At 41.2% G+C, this 21,266-nt stretch overlaps 1 protein-coding gene across 6 annotated transcripts in view; it reads right to left on the bottom strand.

Annotated features, from left to right (window-relative positions):
- Window positions 1-1,491: 1,491 nt before the first annotated feature.
- The window catches only part of NCALD (neurocalcin delta), a 76,403-nt gene continuing 56,628 nt past the window's right edge, over window positions 1,492-21,266 (bottom strand). For all 6 annotated transcript variants that reach the window (XM_043539261.1, XM_037892186.2, XM_027831076.3 and 3 more), the window contains 3 exons: window positions 18,682-19,081; window positions 7,907-8,012; window positions 1,492-4,242 (listed from right to left, as the gene is read on the bottom strand). In XM_043539261.1, the coding sequence (XP_043395196.1) occupies window positions 4,145-4,242; window positions 7,907-8,012; window positions 18,682-19,059 (582 nt within the window). In that variant the 5' untranslated portion in view covers window positions 19,060-19,081 and the 3' untranslated portion in view covers window positions 1,492-4,144. The remainder of the gene's footprint in view (window positions 4,243-7,906; window positions 8,013-18,681; window positions 19,082-21,266) is intronic.

Here is a 21,266-nt window from a genome sequence, read left to right as displayed (position 1 = left end):
CAGATCTTACAAAGTTAGCTTTGAATGTACAGGTTTACCTCAGAGTCATAGACTTTAAAGGTCAGAAGGGACCACTGTGATCATCTAGTGGGACTTCCTCTACATTGCAGGCAACAGAACTTCACCAAGTACCACAAGAGCAAGTACAAATGTACTGAGAAAGGTGTGGGGAACTGTTCTGTTCTTAGAGCATCATAGTATAATTGTCTCTAGGTGCACATCTTACACATTTCAAGGTGCACTTATACATCTTCCATTTCAAGTAGTTATATACATAGTTTACTGTTGTTCTAAAACAACGGTAATGTTTAGGATATTTAAACATGAGAGTGTGTAGAGGTCAAATGGTAAAACAGAAAATAATGAAGCATGAGGCAACTCAACAATGATGGTGAGAAACGTTCAAAAGTCATAAGCTTAGTAGGAAGTATACTACAACTTTACCTGAAGGTCTCAGAGGACCTCCAAATCCTTTGGGTTCATGGGGTTTCAGATGTTGGAAGAGGGTTGTGCTTCATTTCCCCTCAAACCCAGAGTGCCCAAAAGAGTATGCTAGCTGGCTTTATAGGGGCTGTTTCAAGTTCCCAATCTCAGAGCTCAGCAAAGTGAATACTGAATGGCTTTACAGCTTGGCTGCTATAGCTTCTGTACACCAGTCAGTCTGCACAGATGTCTGGTACTCTCCTTTAAGGGCAAGCCCTCAGCAAGGAACTAACACCCCTTCTGTTCACTAGGAATTCCATGTAAATAGAGTTCTAACTTATGTACTTTTACAGTTGCTAGGTCTACAAAACACTAAACATTTTTGGATGCCAGATCAGTCAAGTTTACCTCTCAAACATACACAAGTATTATTGAAAATGTATCCACACAGTTATAGTAAGTGGTATCAAGCAGCCTGTACTGTCTACAGTCTGAGAGTCAGATATTTTAATTCATTCCCTTAAAAACGGCTATGCTACTGTGACATATAGTTTTAGTCGTTCTTTTTTTGAGAGATCGCTGAAGTTAATAATGACAATTAGCAAGACAATAAAGAAATGATGCATACCAGTACTATGCATGTTTTGTTAACCAATAAACTGCAGATATTCATTTAACAAATTCAATTATCGATCATTTTAAAAATATCTACAATTTTTACTTGCAGAATAAGAAAGGAACAGTTAATATTTTGAAACAAAATAAATTGTGAAAGGCAGGCAGGAATAAGGAATAATCTTCATGCATTTTGTAAATGTTTATACAATAACCATATCTCCAGTTATTTATGTCCTCTGCAGCTGTGGGTTACATTCCTAGTCTTTCAGTGGAAAGAATTACAACTCCACTGGCCTGGGGTCATATCACAGGTTGCATTTTCAAGCACATAGTTTAAAGTACTAATACACAAATTGCTTCTGTCAAAAAACAGCCAAACACCAAACTGAGGAAATAGGTTCTGGGCCAAAGGATTGTCATAATACAAAAAAAGAGATGGAACGCAGCTGCTTAAAAAAAGGCAAAATTTTAATAGTTTCAGTCACATGCAACTGCTTTCACTGTATTAGAAACAAATTAATTGTAGGAGCTATCCACTTTGCATACTTTACTTCAACTTTAATAAACGTCAATTTTTCTAGCTTGTCTGCTTTTGATCCACAAGCCTGCAATGATATCTGGGATTGGAATTTTTCAATATGTATTCAGATTTCTAAGAAAATTTATATTCCAATTTATTTTCCTACGTAGTGGATGTGATGAAGTGACCCAAAGAAGGGCTTTAATATAGTGACACTGATTGCTTATGTTTGATTAAGGAGCAGATCCTTAGTGGGTATATATCAGTGTAGATCCATTCACCTTAATGCAGCAATTTACAACAACCAAGGATCTAGCCAGATTTGTCCAAATGAAAAATGACCCTCCAGAAAATAAGGAGAGAACTGACCCTTGACTCAGCATGAGGAGATCTCTGCAGATTTCTTCTAGGGCCAAGGTCTTTCTGAGGTCTATTACTGGCAAACACAAAAAATTATCTCGAAGAGCACAAGTGCTTTAAAGGTTCTATTTTGTGCATAGTATCTCCAATGGGGTGTGGATAAGACAGGGATGGGAAATAGGCAAAAACCATTTCAGCCAACCAGAAAATTTCACTGTAGTATTTCCAGTGACTATGCCAAAAGCTAAAAAAGTTATGTATTGAACCTGCACTTGTGTGTTCCTCTGTCTGTCTCTCACACACAACTCTGTCTAGTCTTTTAGCTCATTTAGCAGGAGAATTACATCAATGGCATTTCTGTAACCACTTTAAATTGAAATTGATTCTGGATAAGCCCTTTAGGTCATCTGAGACAAAGAAATGGGCCTGATGACCTTTTATTCAGGATTGCTTTGCCACTTATAGTAAATTTGAAAGAACTGATTAACTATGTTATCTATAATTAATTTTCACTGTGCACCATATGTTAAGCATGACAGAACAAAATGGTATTGAGAATTAAGTCAAGGATCTTTTTCCTTCCTAAATTACTGTACATATGTTCTCCTAGCTAGTGATAAGCAAAAACTTCTTAATATATTCTACTGCTTTTACCTGATGGCTAATCAGCATTTAACTAGTCTGCAGCAGCAGATCTAACCTATTTTACTCAGTTTATTTTAAATTAAGGCTAGTTGGGGTTTAGCGTTACAAGGTCACTTAATAGAATATCAACCTTGCCCCTCACACAATGATTATACTATAGCAGTCTCATAAGTTCCTGATATTGGGCAGTGACTGCAGTGATATATCACCTACCGTATCACAAAGCAGACTCAACAAATGACAGGTTATCTCAAACTTGGTCAGCATAATACCTCCCATTGCTAAGCTTTTTTGCCAAAGCAGTGCTTGCAAATTCCTTAAGAGATCCCAAACGTACACACTGCTTGGAATATAGTGACCCTGACCAAATGAAAGAATTTTGCAGCAGCAAGGTTCAGAAATCCTTTTGCATCCAAGTGAAAAGATAAACATTCAACAGTTTTCTCTTACATCTAATTTTTTTAAACATTTATATATATATATATATCATTAAGCGTACCATTTCCTTGTTTCAGTACAGATCTTTCAACCCCACTAAAGTAAATGAAGTATGAATTCTACAATTCTAGCTTTAAAACAGTTTGTGATAGCTCTCCAACCTTTAGAAGCAGACACAGGAACCGCATTATCTATGTGGAGAGAGAGAGATAGAGAGCAAGCAGTCCAATCTAGACAAGAACATTCATGACAGTGGACATGTCTCAGTGTCAGCTGCTTAAGGTTGCACAATTGTTATTTCTGAGCTCAACTCCCAGTCTCCTGCAGTAGAAACTGCTTTATTACTAATCTGAAAATCTCTCATTCAACACACATCTCGCTTAAATTTGTGTTCAATACCCAGTTTGTCATATACACAACTACACTTACTAATTCTAAATGGCAACAGGTAACATCCACCTGGTTTTTTGTTTTAATTAGAATTATAAATTGGTTTTATCTGGAAATCAAACACATGTTAAATCAACCAGCATAAGCCTGTTAAAAAAAACAGCTGATCATTCCCTCCCCCACTTCTCAATGCACTTTAAAAACTTTCACAGTATTGAAACAATGTGGCATTGTAGGGAGACTGAAGTAGGCTAGAATTTGCTAACTTATTGTATTAACACTTCTTACTCATACTGTTTTGTAGTTTCTCTTGTGCCTGCTGGATAAAAAAAGACTGTACAAATCAAATACTGCACCTGTTGTAACACTTTGCACTTCAACCACTATTGTGCTTCAGATCCTGCGGGTGAATTTTCAACTATTAAAGCAGCATTCTAAATGTGGCAATAATGTGTTGCTGAAGGTTTCTTCCTTCTTGTGGTTTACTTTTGAGAACAGACAAATTGAACAAAATAAAATCTTCTAAACAAGTTAACACCACAATGTCCATTTAAAACAGTATTCTGTCTGTGTTCTGGACAAACTATTAAGAGCATTCAGCATTCTTATAATTAATCCACAACAAAAGAAGCTAAAAGATGCCACAAAAGAAGGCATAACTGGTCATACAGAGGCAACACCACCATGAACGTTGTTTGGCAAAAAAACAAAAAACAAAAAGCAGATACACAATTCATCCAAAGAACTGTTTTAGAATTGCCCTGCACTGCTAGGATCACACTGAAGAAGACGGACTATGGATGGATCACTCTTGGCTCCTCGGATGAACTCTTCCAAAGAGAGTTTGCCTAATAATAATAATAAAAAAAAGTTTGTTTAGCATTATAAAATGCACTAATCAATCACAGCACATATGCAATGCTTTAACACTATGGATACATCCAGAAATTTACATATTGTCACTACAAGGAAAGCATGGGGAAATGGTTAGGCCTTGCAGCCTGCCTGAAACTAGCAAAATCTAGGCTCTGGTGGATCAATACTGTGTGGAGAGACTTTCAGATTTGAAGAACTCTCTCTGAGGGCAGGTCTACACTTTGGGGTTAAGTCGACCTAAGTTACGCAACTCCAGATACATGAATAATGTAGCTTAGGTCGACTTATTGCGGTGTCTACACCACGCTGGGTTGACGGGAGAAACTCTCCCATTGACTTACCTTAAGCTTCTAGTTCCGGTGGTGTACCAGAGTCAACAGGAGAGCAATCTGTGGTCTATTTAGTGGGTCTTCACTAGACCCTCTATATCGACCCCCAGTGGTTCGACTGCCGCAGCGTTGATCCATGATAAGTGTAGACATGCTCTGAGAACGCTCCCTCCATTCAAATGTGAGGGCAGGTGGCACAAGTGCTTTGGTTCCTTGCAATAGACCCAGAATCACAGGAGGAGACAGGCAGGCTCTAAAAGCTATGGACTTCCTCTGAGTACACACAAGTGCCTTTTCCAAATGTATGTTTGAATTAAGGACCCATATCCATCTATTCACCTGGGGTTTCTTTAGAGTGCCCATTACAGTAGTATCTAGGTGCTGAGCAGGAAATTTGTAACTGCAGGTTTTATCACTACAGGGCAACCTCTAGCTCAGAAGCTTGTGTGCAATAGAGCAGATAAAAAAACTTCCACTGAAATGGAGAATTGGTCTGAATTCAACAAGATGAAATTCAGTAAAGATAAATGCAAAGGGCTTCATGTCGGAAGGAAAAAATCAAATGCACAGCTACAAAATGGGGAATAACTGGCTAGGTGATAGTACTGCTGAAAAGGATCTGGGGGTTATAGTGGATCACAAATTGAATATGAGATAATGTGACACAATTGCTAATAAGGCTGATATTCTGGAGGTGTATTAACAGGAATGTCATATGTAAGACAAATAATTGTCCTGCTCTTCTCAGCACTGTTGAGGCCTCAGCTGGAGTACTGTGTCTAATTCTGGGTGCCACTCTTTGTGAAAACTGTGGACAAATTGGAGAGAGTCCAGAGGAGAGAGCAACAAAAAGGGTAAAAAGATTTGGTTGAGTTGACCAGAATCAGATATTCTGTTTTGTTGAACTGACCCAAAATGTTTTGTTTTGTTCAATAAAACATTGAACTGCATTTCCCTCTCAGCACATTCCCTTATGGGATTTGTAGTTTGGGCCCCCATTCGGAGCTCCCGGGAAAATACCTCTCCCATAATACAATGTGGATTTGTGCCTCGCCTGAACTCCCATGAGGTACTATGCACTTGCTGAATGACTTGCCATATACCCTTGACATTCTGGTTCTACGTTTTTGTTGGGTTTTCCCCGTCTTTTCTAGAAAAGCCACAATCCTGCAAAGGTTTAGTCATGTACTTAATAGAAGACCATGGGATTACTCACGGTGCACACAGATAAGCACATATCTAAGTCTTTGCTGGACTGGGCCTGTAGCATGTAAGCTCTTTGGGGCAGGCACTGTCTACTGCTATGTGTTTGCACAGTGCCTAGAACAACGGGTCTCCGATCCCGACTGCTGCGTTTAAGTGTGACCACAATACTAATAAATCATAATAAATAATGAAGACCAAATTCATCTGCTCAACAGGCAGTACAGTAGAACCTCAGAGTTACGAGCTAACTGGTCAACCACAGACCTCATTTGGAACTGGAAGTACACAATCAGGCAGCAGCAGAGACCAAAAAACCCTCAAACCCCTCACCAAATACAGTATAGTATTATGCTAAATGTAAACTACTAAAAAAATAAAGGGAAAGTTTAAAAAAAGATTTGTCAAGGTAAGGAAACAGTTTCTGTGACTTCTTCATTTAAATTCAAATAGTTAAAAGCACCATTTTCCTTCTGCATAGTAAAGTTTCAAAGCTGTATTAAATCAATGTTCAGTTGTAAACTTTTGGGAAAAAAAAGATTTGTTCAGAGTTATGAACAACCTCCATTCCCGACGTGTTCACAACTCTGAGGTTCTACTATACTTCTGTTTTTCCCAAAACAATGAGATTCCTAACACAGTTGATCAAAGCTCCTAATTCAACACACTCTTCAAGAACCAGCTATGCTGTTAGACAGGGAATTTTAAAGCAGACTAAAGGGAGATAGGTTTCAGAGTAGCAGCCGTGTTAGTCTGTATTCGCAAAAAGAAAAGGAGGACTTGTTGCACCTTAGAGACAACAAATTTATTTGCGCATAAGCTTTCGTGAGCTACAGCTCACTTCATTTGATGCATTCAGTGGAAAATACAGTGGGGAGATTTATATACATAGAGAACATGAAACAATGGGTGTCACCATACACACACTCACCTGGGATGTGGGAAACCCGCTGCCTGACTTGAACTCACAGCACCCACATTCCAGGAGTGAATGTTTAGAGCAGGCTCTTGGTACTCAGGGGGCTCACTCTAACTCTCCTGATTAAGTGTTCTACAAATAATTAAACATTGATTGGGCCAGAGAAATAGACAGCAAGAGACTGACTCTATATCCAGTGGTTAGGGGCTCACCTGGGATGTGGGAGTGTCCTCTTCAAGTGCCTGCTCCACTGACTATTTAATTATTTATATCAAGTGGAATAGCTTCAACAGGAGAGAGAGAGTGAGACCTGCCCCAGAAAACCCCACAGCCTGGTGGTGTAGAGCATGGAGACCTGAGTTCATGTCCCTGCTCCAAAGAATCTGAGTCTCCCACATCCCAGGTGCGTGCCCTGGCTAAGGGCTATAACTGGGTGGATTTTTCTCTGTGTGTGTTTTTGCAAGAAAGGGCTGACCTGGTTTAGGCATCTAACTCCAGGAGAGGTTTTTACGGCTGAGAATCCCAAGCAGAGATAGGCATCTTCCTCCAGCCCAGCTCATCAGTCTGGTGCCTAGAGGGCCCGATCTGGACCCTAAGCCCCACCCCTTTCTTCTGCATTTCACTTCTGGGTAGTTTAGGCAGAGCCCTGCTCAGCTTGCTGGCTTCAGAAGATCCCTCTCTCATGTGCCTAACTTGCTCCATGTGCTATATGGGAAGCCTGGGCACATAACCTGGGGCTGAGGTTTCCACTATGCAGCCTAGGAGCTAGGGGTTACAACATCAAAGTGCCTTTGTGATCTAGCCCTTCGTGTTTTCATCTTCAAGGCATTTTATCAACATTAACTAATAAACCCTCCCCAAACCTTTTGTGAGTTAGGTAAATGGAGAAACTGCAGCAGACAGGTTAAAGGGCCAAGTTTTGCTTTCAGTTGCACTAGTAGAATCCAGAGCCTCTTTGCACTGAATTTAGCAGAGCTAGAGCATAATCAGGTCCTAAGTGACTTCCCCACGGCCATAGGAGTCACTGCTTTAAAAATCCTTAGGGGAGAGATTGAGCCCACTGACTGTCTTGACATCAGAGTGATCTCTCTCTACTTCCTAAATCAGTCTAGCTCTTTGATGGAAATCCAGCTGTCAGTAACTGCAGAGTACAGAGTGTTAAAGGGAAATGCCTAAGATTCCTACCATCTCGATTGGTGTCCATCTGACGGAAGATTTTCTCTGTTCTTTTCTCTGGTGTTGACTCATCTTCTGGCATCTTCATTACCGAAGAAACCATCTTATAGATTGCCTAAGTGAGGTGATAGAAGCAAAGTGTTGATAATAGATATCTGATCTGAATAGAATGTGGCAATTATTAGATGCTGAAAACAACAAACATAGCATCACATAAACCTCAGCCTGGATTCTCACCACAGATTCCTAGTGAGAGTGACAATGCACAAATCTATACATACATTTGCTCTTTTACACTGGAGACTTTCTGATAAATAACCTTGTTTCCTTATCTAGTTGCTGTTGAATATAGTTCTGGCTTTGGACTTGTATTTTTCCCTATTGCAATATATTTCAGAACAATTTATCATACGTACAGCACATTACTACAAATCATCAAAATACATTAGATCAATAAACTAACGAATGGATGGTTCCAAATATAACACGATACACACTGTACCACGCAGACAACTCTTTAATCTTTTTGCACATCCTTTCCCCAACCTCCCACTCCATTCCCATTCCCCATTATTTACTTTGCTCCCAGTTCGGCTTCCTTCCTCACTCTTTTGTCAGTTATTTTGTCTGTTTATGCCATAACCTTTCCAGGGCAGGGGGACCCATCTTACTGCATGCCTGTGAAGTGCCTAGAACATTACAAAATAAGATATTTTACCGCACCAAGTTTTGTATGTGCGTACACTAATTTAGATACAACAACCTCATCTGGGTCATTCCACAGAGAAGAGAAATCCTGGTGCCACACCAAAATTGTAGTGTTTTCAACATATTTTATGTATATACTCTTTTTGTTATATATTATGTTCCTCTGCTATTCCCCCTATTAAGAGAGACAGATTAGAGAATTTTAATCTTATGACAAAAAGAGCCATATTTTCTAATTGGCTCCCTGAATTGTGCCTGCAAAATGTGGACACACTGAGTGTGCATGCAAACCTGTATTTGCACATGCACACTGTATTTTTGCATGCAAAACGGGTAATTGTGCACCTAAATCCCTATTTGCACATGCACAAATACATATTTTCCAGATACCACAGGTGAACATGCAAAATTTGTAGCAGCCATTTTATAAATTTGGCCCAAGGCATCACCACTTTGGTTATTTCCTCTCCCACTCTGAGAGTTTTTCGTCCTGGGTGTAGGCCCAAGATCACTTAATTTAATTCCACTTTCTAGCTTGCCATCTGCCCCTTCATGAAGGCCCTTTGTTCTGGAGGTTTTAACCATCAAGTCAAAGGGGACTCAAGGGAACTGCGTCTGGAGCACAGCAACACAGCTTCATCACCTGGAGGATACTGTTAAACAACGCAAGACACTTCCTTCTCTGAATGACGAATGTCCTGCTTACCCAGCATTCACCACTACTTCCTTTTGGCGATAAAACCTGCTCACCTTTCAGAGCTCATAAGTTCATATACAGAATTACACCTTGAGAAAGACATTTGCCTGTTTAATTAAATATACATCTGTTTGATGAATGCAATCAAACATCTGTTCCCTAGATTATGGCACTAACATTATGGCAACAGATTGCGCTGGGGTTCCTCTAATAGTTCCTTGACGCAAGTTATAAAAATGATTGTAGGATCAGAAAAGGATGTTTAGATATTAATTGACAACTGAATAGGGAAAGTGATGAGCACCCGATTCATTATCATCATGATGTATAATAAAAATGCCCAGTGGCGCCAATGAGGATTGGAATCTCACACTGTAGGACAATGTCTAAACACAGAAGAAGACACAGTGCCTATCCCAGGGAGGTTACAAATGTAACAGACACAAGAACAGTGAATGGGGGGATAACACACAAGCAAATGAACATGGTGATGGCAGGAATGGGGAGTGAAGAGGAAAAGGAAAGAAAGCAAAGGAGGACACTCAGAGCTTAACACCTACCTAGCTCTGGTTTGCAGAGATCACAGCAGCACTGATCCTTAGAAATCTTCCATTCATTAAATAGCTAAACTTTTATTTAGAGGGGAGATTAGGCCATCCCAGCATGTTAGAGCCCCATATAGCGTAAAGAGAAAGCCTGGGGCAAAATTACATTAGCTGGGCTCACAGTCACGGTTACACTCCAAGTAACCGTAGTAAGAAAATGCAGATTTTTAGAACAAAATTGTTTAAAGATGACCTCATCCTACAGGGTCCCTTTAGCAGAAGCGTGTTAAGCGAATAATACATGAGATGGTCTAGGAGAGCCAGAGCATGATGGGAATAATATAATGTTCCTTTTGTGCTGAAAATGATGTTTCTGGTCAAATCTTTATGGCCTTACTCAGTTGTTCAGAGGGAAGTTTTCCTATGTAATGGCCAAGTGAAAACTGATTAAAAAACTCAGGATTTGCCCCCTCACTATACTGTGTTTTTAAATGAGAAAGCTCTCAAAAGAAGCAGGTTTATGTAATATCGTAAAAATTTTCAGATTGTCCTTAATCTGAGACCAAATGCTGCTCAGACCTTTACATGGGCATGCAAGGGTGCAAGAGTCTTCTTCACTCCCTGTGCCTCTGGCATGGGACAGAGAATAACGGGAGTCCTTGGGCTCCTGGAACCGTCACTGGTACTAATCACTGCTGATTGCTGACTATACACAAAGGGGAGCACAGATACCTTGGGCTATTGCAACCTCCATCTGTGCAGACTGTCCCTCACAGGCCCACGGCACTGGTTAGGGCAGCTAAAGTTGACATAACCCTGGAGTAAAGAAAATCATGATGGGGACCAAACTGAGTCCTGAGAGAAGCAGGCGCAGCTCTCTTGGAGGCCAATGGGACATAGGCCAAGTATATACTTTATAACTTCAGACATTTTAAAAGCCAGAAGGGACCATCACGATCATCTAGTCTGACCTCCTACATAACACAGCCCATAGACCTTCACCTAGTAATCCCTGCATCAGACGTGTGGGGGTGGTTTGCGTAGGAGGGGAGAGCAGGGGTGGGGGGAGAGGGAAGTACACCAGCTTTATCTTACTTTGCTGTTGGCTGATTTTCCTGCAGAACTCTCTCACCCTCAGCTTTCTACATTTGCTGAGTGACAAATGGGTGCAAATGTCACTGCTCTGCCACTTACCCAGCTGTTTATGACCAATTGACACCCAGCATGTAACTGGCACCAACCTTTATTTCACTGCTGAATTTGACACAGCAACTTCCATGGGGGCTGCACCTGTTCCCTGCATTTGACAAAGTGTCTGAGAGCCAGTGGTGGGGATAGTGATGACAGCACGAATTTCTTTCTATTAAACTTTAGTGCAGTTTTAGTACAGGGAATCTAATGAAGAGAACAAGGGCCTGATCCACCACACACTGAAGTCCCATTGGGAGTTTTGCTACTGCCTTTAAAGGAAGCCACATCAAGCCCACTTTCTCCCCATCTTACAGATCAGTTAGCTCAGTAAGGGCTTGTCTTCACTACTGGCTAAATTGGTGGTGCTGAGATTGATGCAGCAGTGTCGATTTAGTGGGTCTGGTGAAGACATGATAAGGCAATGGCAGAGTGCTCTCCCGTCGACTTCAGTACTCCACCTCCCTGAGAGGTGGAAGCTATGTCAATGGGAGATGCTCTCCTGTGGACATAGTGCAGTGCAGACATCGCTGTAAGTTGATCTACACTACATCAACTTAAGTTACACAACTTACGTAACTTAACTAGTGTAACTTAGATCAACTTACCTCGTTAGTGTAGACCAGGCTTAAGAGGGATGGCCAAAGCCACTTCTGTTTTTGTGTGACAGCTGAAAGTGCTACACTTGTCCCTTGGATAAGTATTGGGAAGATGCCCTAGCAGCTCCACAGGATAAGGTTGTGTTGAAGTTTTACACTTATGGCAAAGTTTAAACTTCACTTAAACCCTCAATTTTACTCAGGTTCTCTCCAAATATGTACTATTTCAGCAAGGGGGCAGACTCGAACTCTTTAGCTGGATTTCAGCTTTAGCTTGAAAGGAGTTGTTTGTACTGTGGGCGGATGTATGCTGGAAGTGAAAAGGAGTTTGTTATGCAGGCGAGGAGCCTGAGAGGGCATCTGGCATTGTAATGTTTGGGTGGTAAAACACTGTGACCCTGGTGGGAAACTGGGATGGAAGAAATCTTTCCACAAAGCTTTGTGGATGCTCTATGCCTGCTCCTGCACCCAAGAGGCTTCAGTAGCCCATACATTTGCTGTGATACTGCTCCAGCGTGAGCAATAGTTACTCCAGCCATCAGCCCCTCTCCCCCAACCCAGCCACAACATGCTGCCAACCTGCCATGCAGGGCTGATGCACACCAGACATGGTCTTCCAGATCATGCCACCACCTTGGGGGAAATTCCTTTGGGGATGTCAGTGGCTGACAAAAGTCACGACACTCAAAATTAAGCCTCAAACTCCATCCTTACAGCAAAAATGAAGTGCTGCAGCTTAATCGATGAGGGAGCTAAAGGACTGGAGTTCTCACTCCCAAAAAGTGTCTAGATTAAAACATGGCATTTTCCAAATATACTTTAGAAATAATCGTCTGGTTTAATAACTCCATAGCTGTAGCTAGTTCCAGAGTCTCTCACAACAGGACTTAATTGAGGCGCATAGAGGCTCTTTGTACAGGGGTGAATTTCACCCCATGTGAGTCACTTGCTATGTATTGCATGCAGCATGCTATAAATAGGGTTCAACATGAGAAAAGAGCTTCGCCAGCCAACCCATCAGCCTGAAGGGAATATGGAGTTCTACAGGGCGATCTGCACTGTCAGTGGTGCTCACCCCTTGGTGGATGGCCAGCACAAAGGCTCCTCAAGGCATGGGAGCCCCACAGTCCCCCTAGGACAGGGCTGAACAGGAGTAACATGGAATTTCTGTGTCTTGTGGGAACCAAGGTCATGGTCTCTATGGTGGCTCTGAATAGGCTGAAACATATGGGAGCACTGGAGTGAGCACAGGCTTGGGGCAGGGCCATGAGATCATCGCTTATAGATCCAGCAGCCAGGAACCTCCTCACAGGGGTGGTGGAAGCAGCTTCTATTGCAACACCTAGGCTAGAGTAGCTGCTGTGCAGGGGCTGCAGTATTGATTTTATTCCCTCTCCAATCCTGCATAGCTCCCCATAGAGCCTGCTAAGTTAGGTTTTTGCAGGGCTGGGGAGAGGAAAATGTCACCCCAAGATAATTGGCAATTGGCTGGAGTTGCTATTGACAAAAGACTCAGGAATTTATCACATCCAGACATAGGCACCGACTCCATGGGTGCTCTGGGGCTGGAGCACCCTTGGGAAAAAAACAGTGGATGCTCAGCACCCACCAGTCACCCACTAACCAGCTGTTTGGTGGGCCGCACCGATCAGCTCCTTCCCCTTCGCCCCAGCAACTCCCACCCGCTGCCGATCAGCTGTTGGGTGGAGGAGCTGGGGACAGCAAGAGGCGGGGTGGAGCCTTGGGGGAAGGGGCAGAGTGGGAGCGGGGCTTCGAGGCCCAGTAGGGGTGCAGCACCCCCCGGGAAAGCTGAAAGTCGACGCCTGTGCATCCAGACACACACTAACTAAAATTATACCCTCTTCTTTCCCTGTGCACAGATCTGCCCAGTGTCTCTTCAGTTTCAGCTCTGCTGCTATTGGTAAACGCCTTCTTACAGAGCATGTGCAAGAGCATGCATGTGAGCTTCCCTTCTCCCCACCCAAGCACTGCACCATGACCAGACCGATGTCATACAATAATACCACCAGCTAGCACTTTTCATTAGCACAGCATGTCACATTCCAGGCTACACTGCTATTTATGCCCACGCTAGCTCAATGACCACTTGTGCGAGTATGTGTACACAGGCAGGGAGGTCACACCCCCTACCTTGTAGTGCACACATTGCCTAATAGCCAGGTGTTGCAGCACCTAATTCCCTCTGTGGATCTGCGCCCAAGTGCTCTAAAGCACACAAAGTCAGCAGACTGACAAAAAGAGAAACGAAATGTTTTTCCTCTCCTTGATTTCACTTCTAGTAATCCCTGGGGCTCCTCGTAAGTGGGGGCCTCCAGTGGTGGTGGGGGATTTCCATTTAAATGATTTTCACTTTGACGGTGTCCTTTTATGCATTAGCTTGATGTGTTGTCTCATGCAGAATATCAGCCTAGAATATAATAAATCCTACTGTATCAATATGCAAATGTATCATAGATCAGAAACTTGTAATAGGTTCCTGAGGGATATATCAACGATGCAAGCATAGCTTTTTTTTTTTCTTCCCACAAAGAGGAGGTTCCTGATGACTTATGTCCAAGTGGAACACATCTGATACAGTATCCTCTATTCCCACAATTAAAAAACAACCAAACAGCCCCCCCGCACACACAAATTTGTTGAATTACACCTCAGATTGCTAAAGTACATTTCTTATCAACTCAACCACTAAAAATTAATCTCCAGTAAGACAACAAAACATCCATATCAATCTCAGTTTCACATGCCTTTGCCACTCAAACACACTCACAGAGCCCTCCCCATCAAGCCTCAGCCCTCTGAAATATACAGATGAGAAGTGTTATAACAGTATTATTATTAATGATGAGGCATGAAGCAAACTAGGGAAATGTGATCTCGATTAAATTACTATCAGGTAGGTGCACAACTGGAGTAAGACCACATTCAAAGAATACTGTAGTTATCAATCCTTTGCCTTCAAACTGGGAGGATGTATCTAGTGGGGTCCCGCAACAGGCTGTTCCAGGTCCGGTACTTTTAAACATTTTCATTAATGACTGGGATAACAGAGTGGAGAGTATACTGATAACATTTGCAGATGACAAATCTGGGAGGGTTTGCAAGCACTTTGGAGGACAGGATTAGAATTCAAAAGGAACTTGACAAATTGGAAAACTGGTCTGAAATCAACAAAATGAAATTCAATAAACACAAGTGCAAAGTACTTTACTTTGGAAAGAAAAATCAAATGTACAACTACAAAATGGGGAATTACTGGTTAGACAGCAGCACTGCTGAAAAGGATCTGGGGGTTATGGTGGATTGCAAAATTAAATATGAGCCAAAACTGTGATGTAGTTGAAAAAAAGGCTAATATCACTCTGGGGTGCCAGGAGTGTCACATGTAAGACAAGGGAGATAAACGTCCTGCTCTATTCAGCAGTGCTCTGTCGAACCTGGGTGCAGGGGGCTGGACTAGATGACCTCTCAAGGTCCTTCAGCCCTACATTCCTATGGTTCTGTGAATTGGGATGGACAGGGGGACACTTGCAGGCAAAGTTGCCTGGCAAGCAGAACTTATAGCTGCATTATGTAGAAGGCAGCTTCTCTATTTGGGAAGTTCCCTTTAGTCTGCAATAGGGGAGCAGCTGCTGAACAAAACTTACTGGGTTTCTTAGATTGAGATTCTCACCGTCAAACCTTAGAAAGTCCCTCAAAATTTTGGCAGGAGGGGGAGAGCTGGAAGCATAGAGACAGGTAGAATGAAGAGCTGTCAAGGTCTATGAGCAGCAGAACCAGAGCAGCAGGGCAAGGGTGCCAATCAGGGTTGGCCCTAGACCAAATGGCACCCCAGGTGCCCACCCCACTCCATGTGTTAAACTTTCGAATACCTACTTTTTTATTGCATGTGTAACCCATTTCATAACTTTGATGCACGATTTGCATGCATGATTTATCCCTGTCACATAACAAGATAAATTTGCATGCTAGGAGCTGTAAATCTGTATTTATTCATGCCATATATAAGCAAATATGAAATACCTAAAACATGTTACTTCCAACATTCTATTTTCCCTTTTGTTGCTGATAACAAAAACAGCACTCTGAGCCCGGCATCCCCCAAGCCCAGCACCCCAGGCAGTCGCCTGGATCACCTTCCCTATATCCAGCCCTGGTGCCAACACTGAATGGTTGTTGAATACATTAATTAATGGAATTTGTCTCTAAAAATCCAGTGCTTTGTTGGCCTACGTGATGAAAAACAACACAGGTGGAAGAAGTATCATACTTTTAATGCATTTAATTTTTTTCCTCCAGTGATGTGATGATGTGTCTTGCAGCAAAACGCGTTTTATGAAATTTCAAGTATGTGTGTTACTATTATAGAAGGAGTCTGGAAAAAAAAAAAAGAGAGAGAGAGAAAGAGGAGAGGAGCCTGTCTGTACAAATTTCAAAAGAGGTCTGATACTGTATTCATTTCTCGCTGTTTTTAAAGCTAGGGCTGGTTGGAGTCTGACACGGATTCTTGAGTGGTCATCTTGACCACCTTCTAACCTATTTGTCAGTTTTTATTTGATTTGCGGTTTTTTGTGTTTTGTTATTTTGCCTTGAGACCCACATTTTTTTTCCAAATGCAGTACAGTGGCCCATGGGGGGCGGGGGGGGGGAGGAGGAGTGTGCAGTCTCAGGTATGCATAAAATAACTATGGTTGTACATGCCCCCCCCACACAAGGTGGCAAACAGCCAGCCGAATTCTCCATCTAGCAGTTCGTGCATGAGTTTTCCTTTAATGAGTTGTACAGTCGTTCATATTGATACAAGTGAAGAGACACTCTCCATCCTTCCGTTTTTGATGTATAAATGGATAAAATCTGATCTCAGTTTCATCCCTTCAATGCCACCTGATTTCAGTGGGGTTTTATGGGTCTAAATGAGACCAGAATTTGGTGCTTACATGACTAAAGAGGAGCCAAAGTCAGTTAGTATCTAAGCAATCTGATTAGCAGATCTGTGGCAACTGAAAAAATAGTAAAAAGAAAAGGAGTACTTGTGGCACCTTAGAGACTAACAAGTACTCCTTTTCTTTTTACGAATACAGACTAACACGGCTGTTACTCTGAAACCTGAAAAAATAGTAGTTTCCTTTGTAGGAAAAACTACAAATTTTGTGAACTACATTCTCCATATTTTTAAATCCATCTATTTCAGGGTTTTATATTGCTGGCCATCACCAAAGTGTCTGCAATCCTTCCTTGTCTAATAGATAGGCAATAGTTAGATTCCAAGTGTGCTTTATGGTGTTTCATGATCTTTTCAATTTTCAGGGATAAAAAGTCTGTTTGCGTGAGGGATAATTTTTATTTGTTTTGACTCTTTTTTTGGTTTATTTTGCAAGGGAAAATTTGTAAGCGGGGCAATATCTTCTCACTAGAATATTTCATATAGTTTATTATGGCACACCGGCAAGGTTATGTGTACGTCTTTGAAAGAAAGAAAAGTGATTTCCTTGGCTAAGAAAAGCATGTTTTATTTGTCCAATGAAGTGTAATGCCCTAGTCCACTTTCAAAATGATCTTAGCTGCTATAGAGTCAAATTAAGAAGAAGTGACACATTGGTCAGCTGGTGAAAATGACCATAAATGGGTGCCAATTATACACTGAGGGGATGTAAAGAGCGGTGAAACCAGTCAACAACTCATAGGAGATGTAAGAAGCTGCAAGATAAAGCAGACTCTCTGCATACACTTTTATACCCTCCTATTAGTTGCTTTTCCTGCTACAACCCTGCCTTTCTGTCCCCTCATCATGAATTTCTGTCCACTTGCCATTATTCATACTTCTTCTGAATGTCCCCTGTAAGCAGATGCAACTTCACTGATGGTATTGTTGTTGTACCATTTATACCAGTCTGAATTTGGCACACAGTTGTTAAAATATTCATTCATGCCCCTTAGAGTTAGCTACATGAAGTCCTGTTTAACTCTCAAACAAGCACACAAAATACAAAAAATAAAAGAAGACGAAGGTGGCTGCAACTGGGTCAAGTATACGGTCTGATGTATATGGAATAGAACAAGTGCCATCACTGGTTCCTGTTGGCAGGATGTTCAAAGACAGACTAATAAAAAGGAGTAGGATGGCATGCATTATAATGATTCTACAATCATAAATTGTAATTAGTATGCATTCCATTTCCTCCATTTCTATCAGATCTTTAAACATGAATACTATCATATCTAATTAGTACTTCAATATCTCCAGTGACGAGGAGGCAGGTGCTTCCCTAGCAGAGGTGGATTACACAGATTTAACTATGCAAGTGTATTATAACCAAAAAAAAATGAAGCTTTCAATGAATTTGATATGCCCTCAAGGGGAAAGACACATTAGAGAAAGATGAAAATGGGGAAGAACTCATAAGTGCAACATTAGATAATATACCTGAAGCCATGCATGGAATCAAAACAGAGGGCTTGTCTACACTGGAAAATTATATTAACTAACACAATGTAAAGCGCTCAGGCCATATCCGGGTTAGGAAAAGAGCTTTCAGACATTTTAGCTATTTCTTCGTACTCAATATGCTTTTAAAGAGGACTTTGCTCTTAGGTAGACCGGGCCAGCCCCGTTTAAAAATGTGTTAGAGGGTCTTGGTCAACCCAAGGCTCCCCACTAGCAGCTGACATGATGTTAAATATGACAGTCCTTGTCTACATGGAGTTCTTTGTAATATTTATCATTATGTTAGTTACCGTGTTCAAACTCAAGGTAATTTCCCAGCATAGGGAAACCCACAGAGAAGCAGCATGTCTACTCAGTAAAGCTTCAAGTAGCTATAAACATCTCCATTTCTACTCTAATTGGTGTTCCACCTTTGCCAAATTTAACAGTATCTTTTTACGTTCAAGCAAACATATATAGTAGACTAAAAACATGGGAGAAGATATCACAATAACCTTTTGCGCACCCAACATTCACAATATGGCCCCCGTAATTTAATCAGAGAGTGAAAATGAAAATGTAAAACCCTCCTGAACAGTACATACCTGCACTATCTCCAGCATTTCTGACTTACTGATGTATCCATTTCCATCCAGATCATACATGCTGAATGCCCACTTCAGCTTTTGCTCCAGTTTACCTCTAGATGTTACACTCAAGGCTATGATAAATTCTCTAAAGTCTATTGTTCCATCGCCGTTAGCATCGAAAGTGCGGAATACATGTTCCGCAAATTTAGAAGCGTCCCCATAAGGAAAAAAGTTCCCATATATTTTCTTAAACTCCTCCATAGATAAATGTCCACTTGGACAGTCTCTCAAGAAGCCTTTGTACCACTCCTGGATCTCATGTTCTGTAAAGTCTGTACTTTCTAGCAAATCTTGCATGACCTCAGGACGTAGTTTGCTGTTCTGTTTTCCCATCTTGGTGTCAAAAAATTTTTATCTGAGGAGGAAAAAAAACCACAAATTAATTTTGTTTTAAATTTGGGCAGGGAGGGAGGGGGAGGAAGGAGGGAAGAACAAAGATTCTGAATTTTCTGACACTGGTTGACTTTAGTGCAGTTACTCTAAACTGTTGCCAGTGTAAGCTAGATCAAAATGTGGGGCAGTAAGTAGATTTATCATCTTTCCTGCTTTGAAAAATACCATCATATTTACTACCAGTAAATACTGACCTATGCACTGATTTCTGAGTCTTTTCCTAGGAATTACAGTGAAATCAAATTCAATTCTGATTGATCTTTCAATGCTAGTTCACTCTAGAAGAAAATTCTGCTCTTCAGTGGAATGCCAGCCATGCTGCTCACAGTAGCTTATGAGATACCTTTCTTGTTGGGTATGGATCTGCATAAACCCAGGGTTGTGAGTTCAATCCTTGAGGGGGTCATTTAGGGATCTGGGGCAAAAATTGGGGATTGGTCCTGCTTTGAGAGGGGGTTGGACTAGATGATCTCCTGAGGTCCCTTCCAACCCTGATACTCTATGATAAGTCCCTTTTTTAGTTAACATTAAAATTACAGGGGGTGGAATCTGGATAGAAGCCAGGGGTGGATTCTTTTGCATACACCATTAAATGTATTTTTGATACTCCTTTGTAGCCAGGAATCAGAGCTATCAGATAAATGTAAATTTATTTAGCTATGGTCCTTTTCAAAATCTCTTATGGGGGGAAAAAAGTGACCTGCTAATCATCTCATTTACAATATTGGAAAGTCATTTCCCTTACATTAACCATGAAGAAATATTCCTGAATACAACTCATATGTCCACTTTTTCAATTAAATCACCTTAGTTACATTTTGTTAAAGGCAAATTGCTATGTACTGTATTGTGCTATAGGTGCAGTAAGAATTAATGGCCTTTGGATTTTAAATACAATTTCAGAGCCTGATCATGCTACTCCAAAGGACACGATCATTAATTTTATTGACAGCTTAAAAAAGCACATCTTCAAAAGAAAACCCACCTCATTTACATTGTTAAAAGTGCTTCTCCTGTTCATTGCTGTGCATTTATAGCCAGATTCCCCAGCTCTTACTGAGTTCCAGCGCATGACTGAATTGTGGAAAGCCATTCTTCACAAACAAAAATTAACACAAATGATCAGATTCATTATGCAGATGAAAGCCATAAAATATGATTTATGAACATGTAACTTAAATGGGTCATGGCTGTTTGTGATTTAATCTGTAAAAGCCTTCAACATTGTTATGCCGTGGTAGATTCACTATTTCATAGGGTCGAACTTGTGAAAAATATCTATAATGGCTGATGAACTTCTAACAAAATATCTCTGCAGGTTCAAGATACAAATTTCTTCTTCACTATTTAAAATTTACAACAGCAGTCAGGGGAAATGTAATGTTCGGGGGAGTTTATATCCTGCCTCTCGCCCTTCATCCCTGGAAAGAGAAGGTGAAAATGTTGGGCCTGTCCTTATTGGTGCTGAGCATTTCCTGGGTGCTGCTGAGCATCTGCTACTCCCACTGAAATCGATGGGAGATATTTTCCAGGATTGGGCCCTTAAAATCTAATGTTTATAGAATCATAGAATATCAGCAGTGGAAGGGACCTCAGGGGGTCATCTAGTCCAACCCCCTGCTCAAAGCAGGACCATCCCCAATTTTTGCCCCAAATCCCTAAATGGTCCCCTCAAGTATTGAACTCACAACCCTGAGTTTAGCAGGTCAATGCTCAAACCACTGAGCTATCCCTCCCCACAGATCTGAACAGCAAAACCAAAAGGGCCTTTAAAAGAGAAAATGTTTGTGAAGTACTTGAAGATGGAAAATGCCATTTTAACCGTAAATATTGCTACCACCTTTTCCTCACTCATCCTTGTCAAGTGATGCATTATAAAGCCCAAGGCCTGCAAAGACCATTGATTTATGGGCCAGATCTAATATTCATGAGGTCAGTGGAAGGACTCTCAGTGATTTCAAATGGACGTTTGATTGGGTCCATAATGAACAACGTGGGAGTTTTCAGAGTGAATGAGTTACATTAAAGCAACCAGACATTTTCAAGCTTGCAATCTTGGAGTTTATATCAGGAAAAATGACATATGCATGTTCTGGGAGCAGCATGGAGGATCAAACAGCCAGGTGAAATAATGTAGATCAGTTTAA

The sequence above is a fragment of the Chelonia mydas genome, chromosome 2 (assembly GCF_015237465.2).
Source record: "Chelonia mydas isolate rCheMyd1 chromosome 2, rCheMyd1.pri.v2, whole genome shotgun sequence".
In the NCBI taxonomy this organism is placed as follows: domain Eukaryota; kingdom Metazoa; phylum Chordata; order Testudines; family Cheloniidae; genus Chelonia; species Chelonia mydas.
This window is presented reverse-complemented; position numbering and strand designations above follow the sequence as displayed.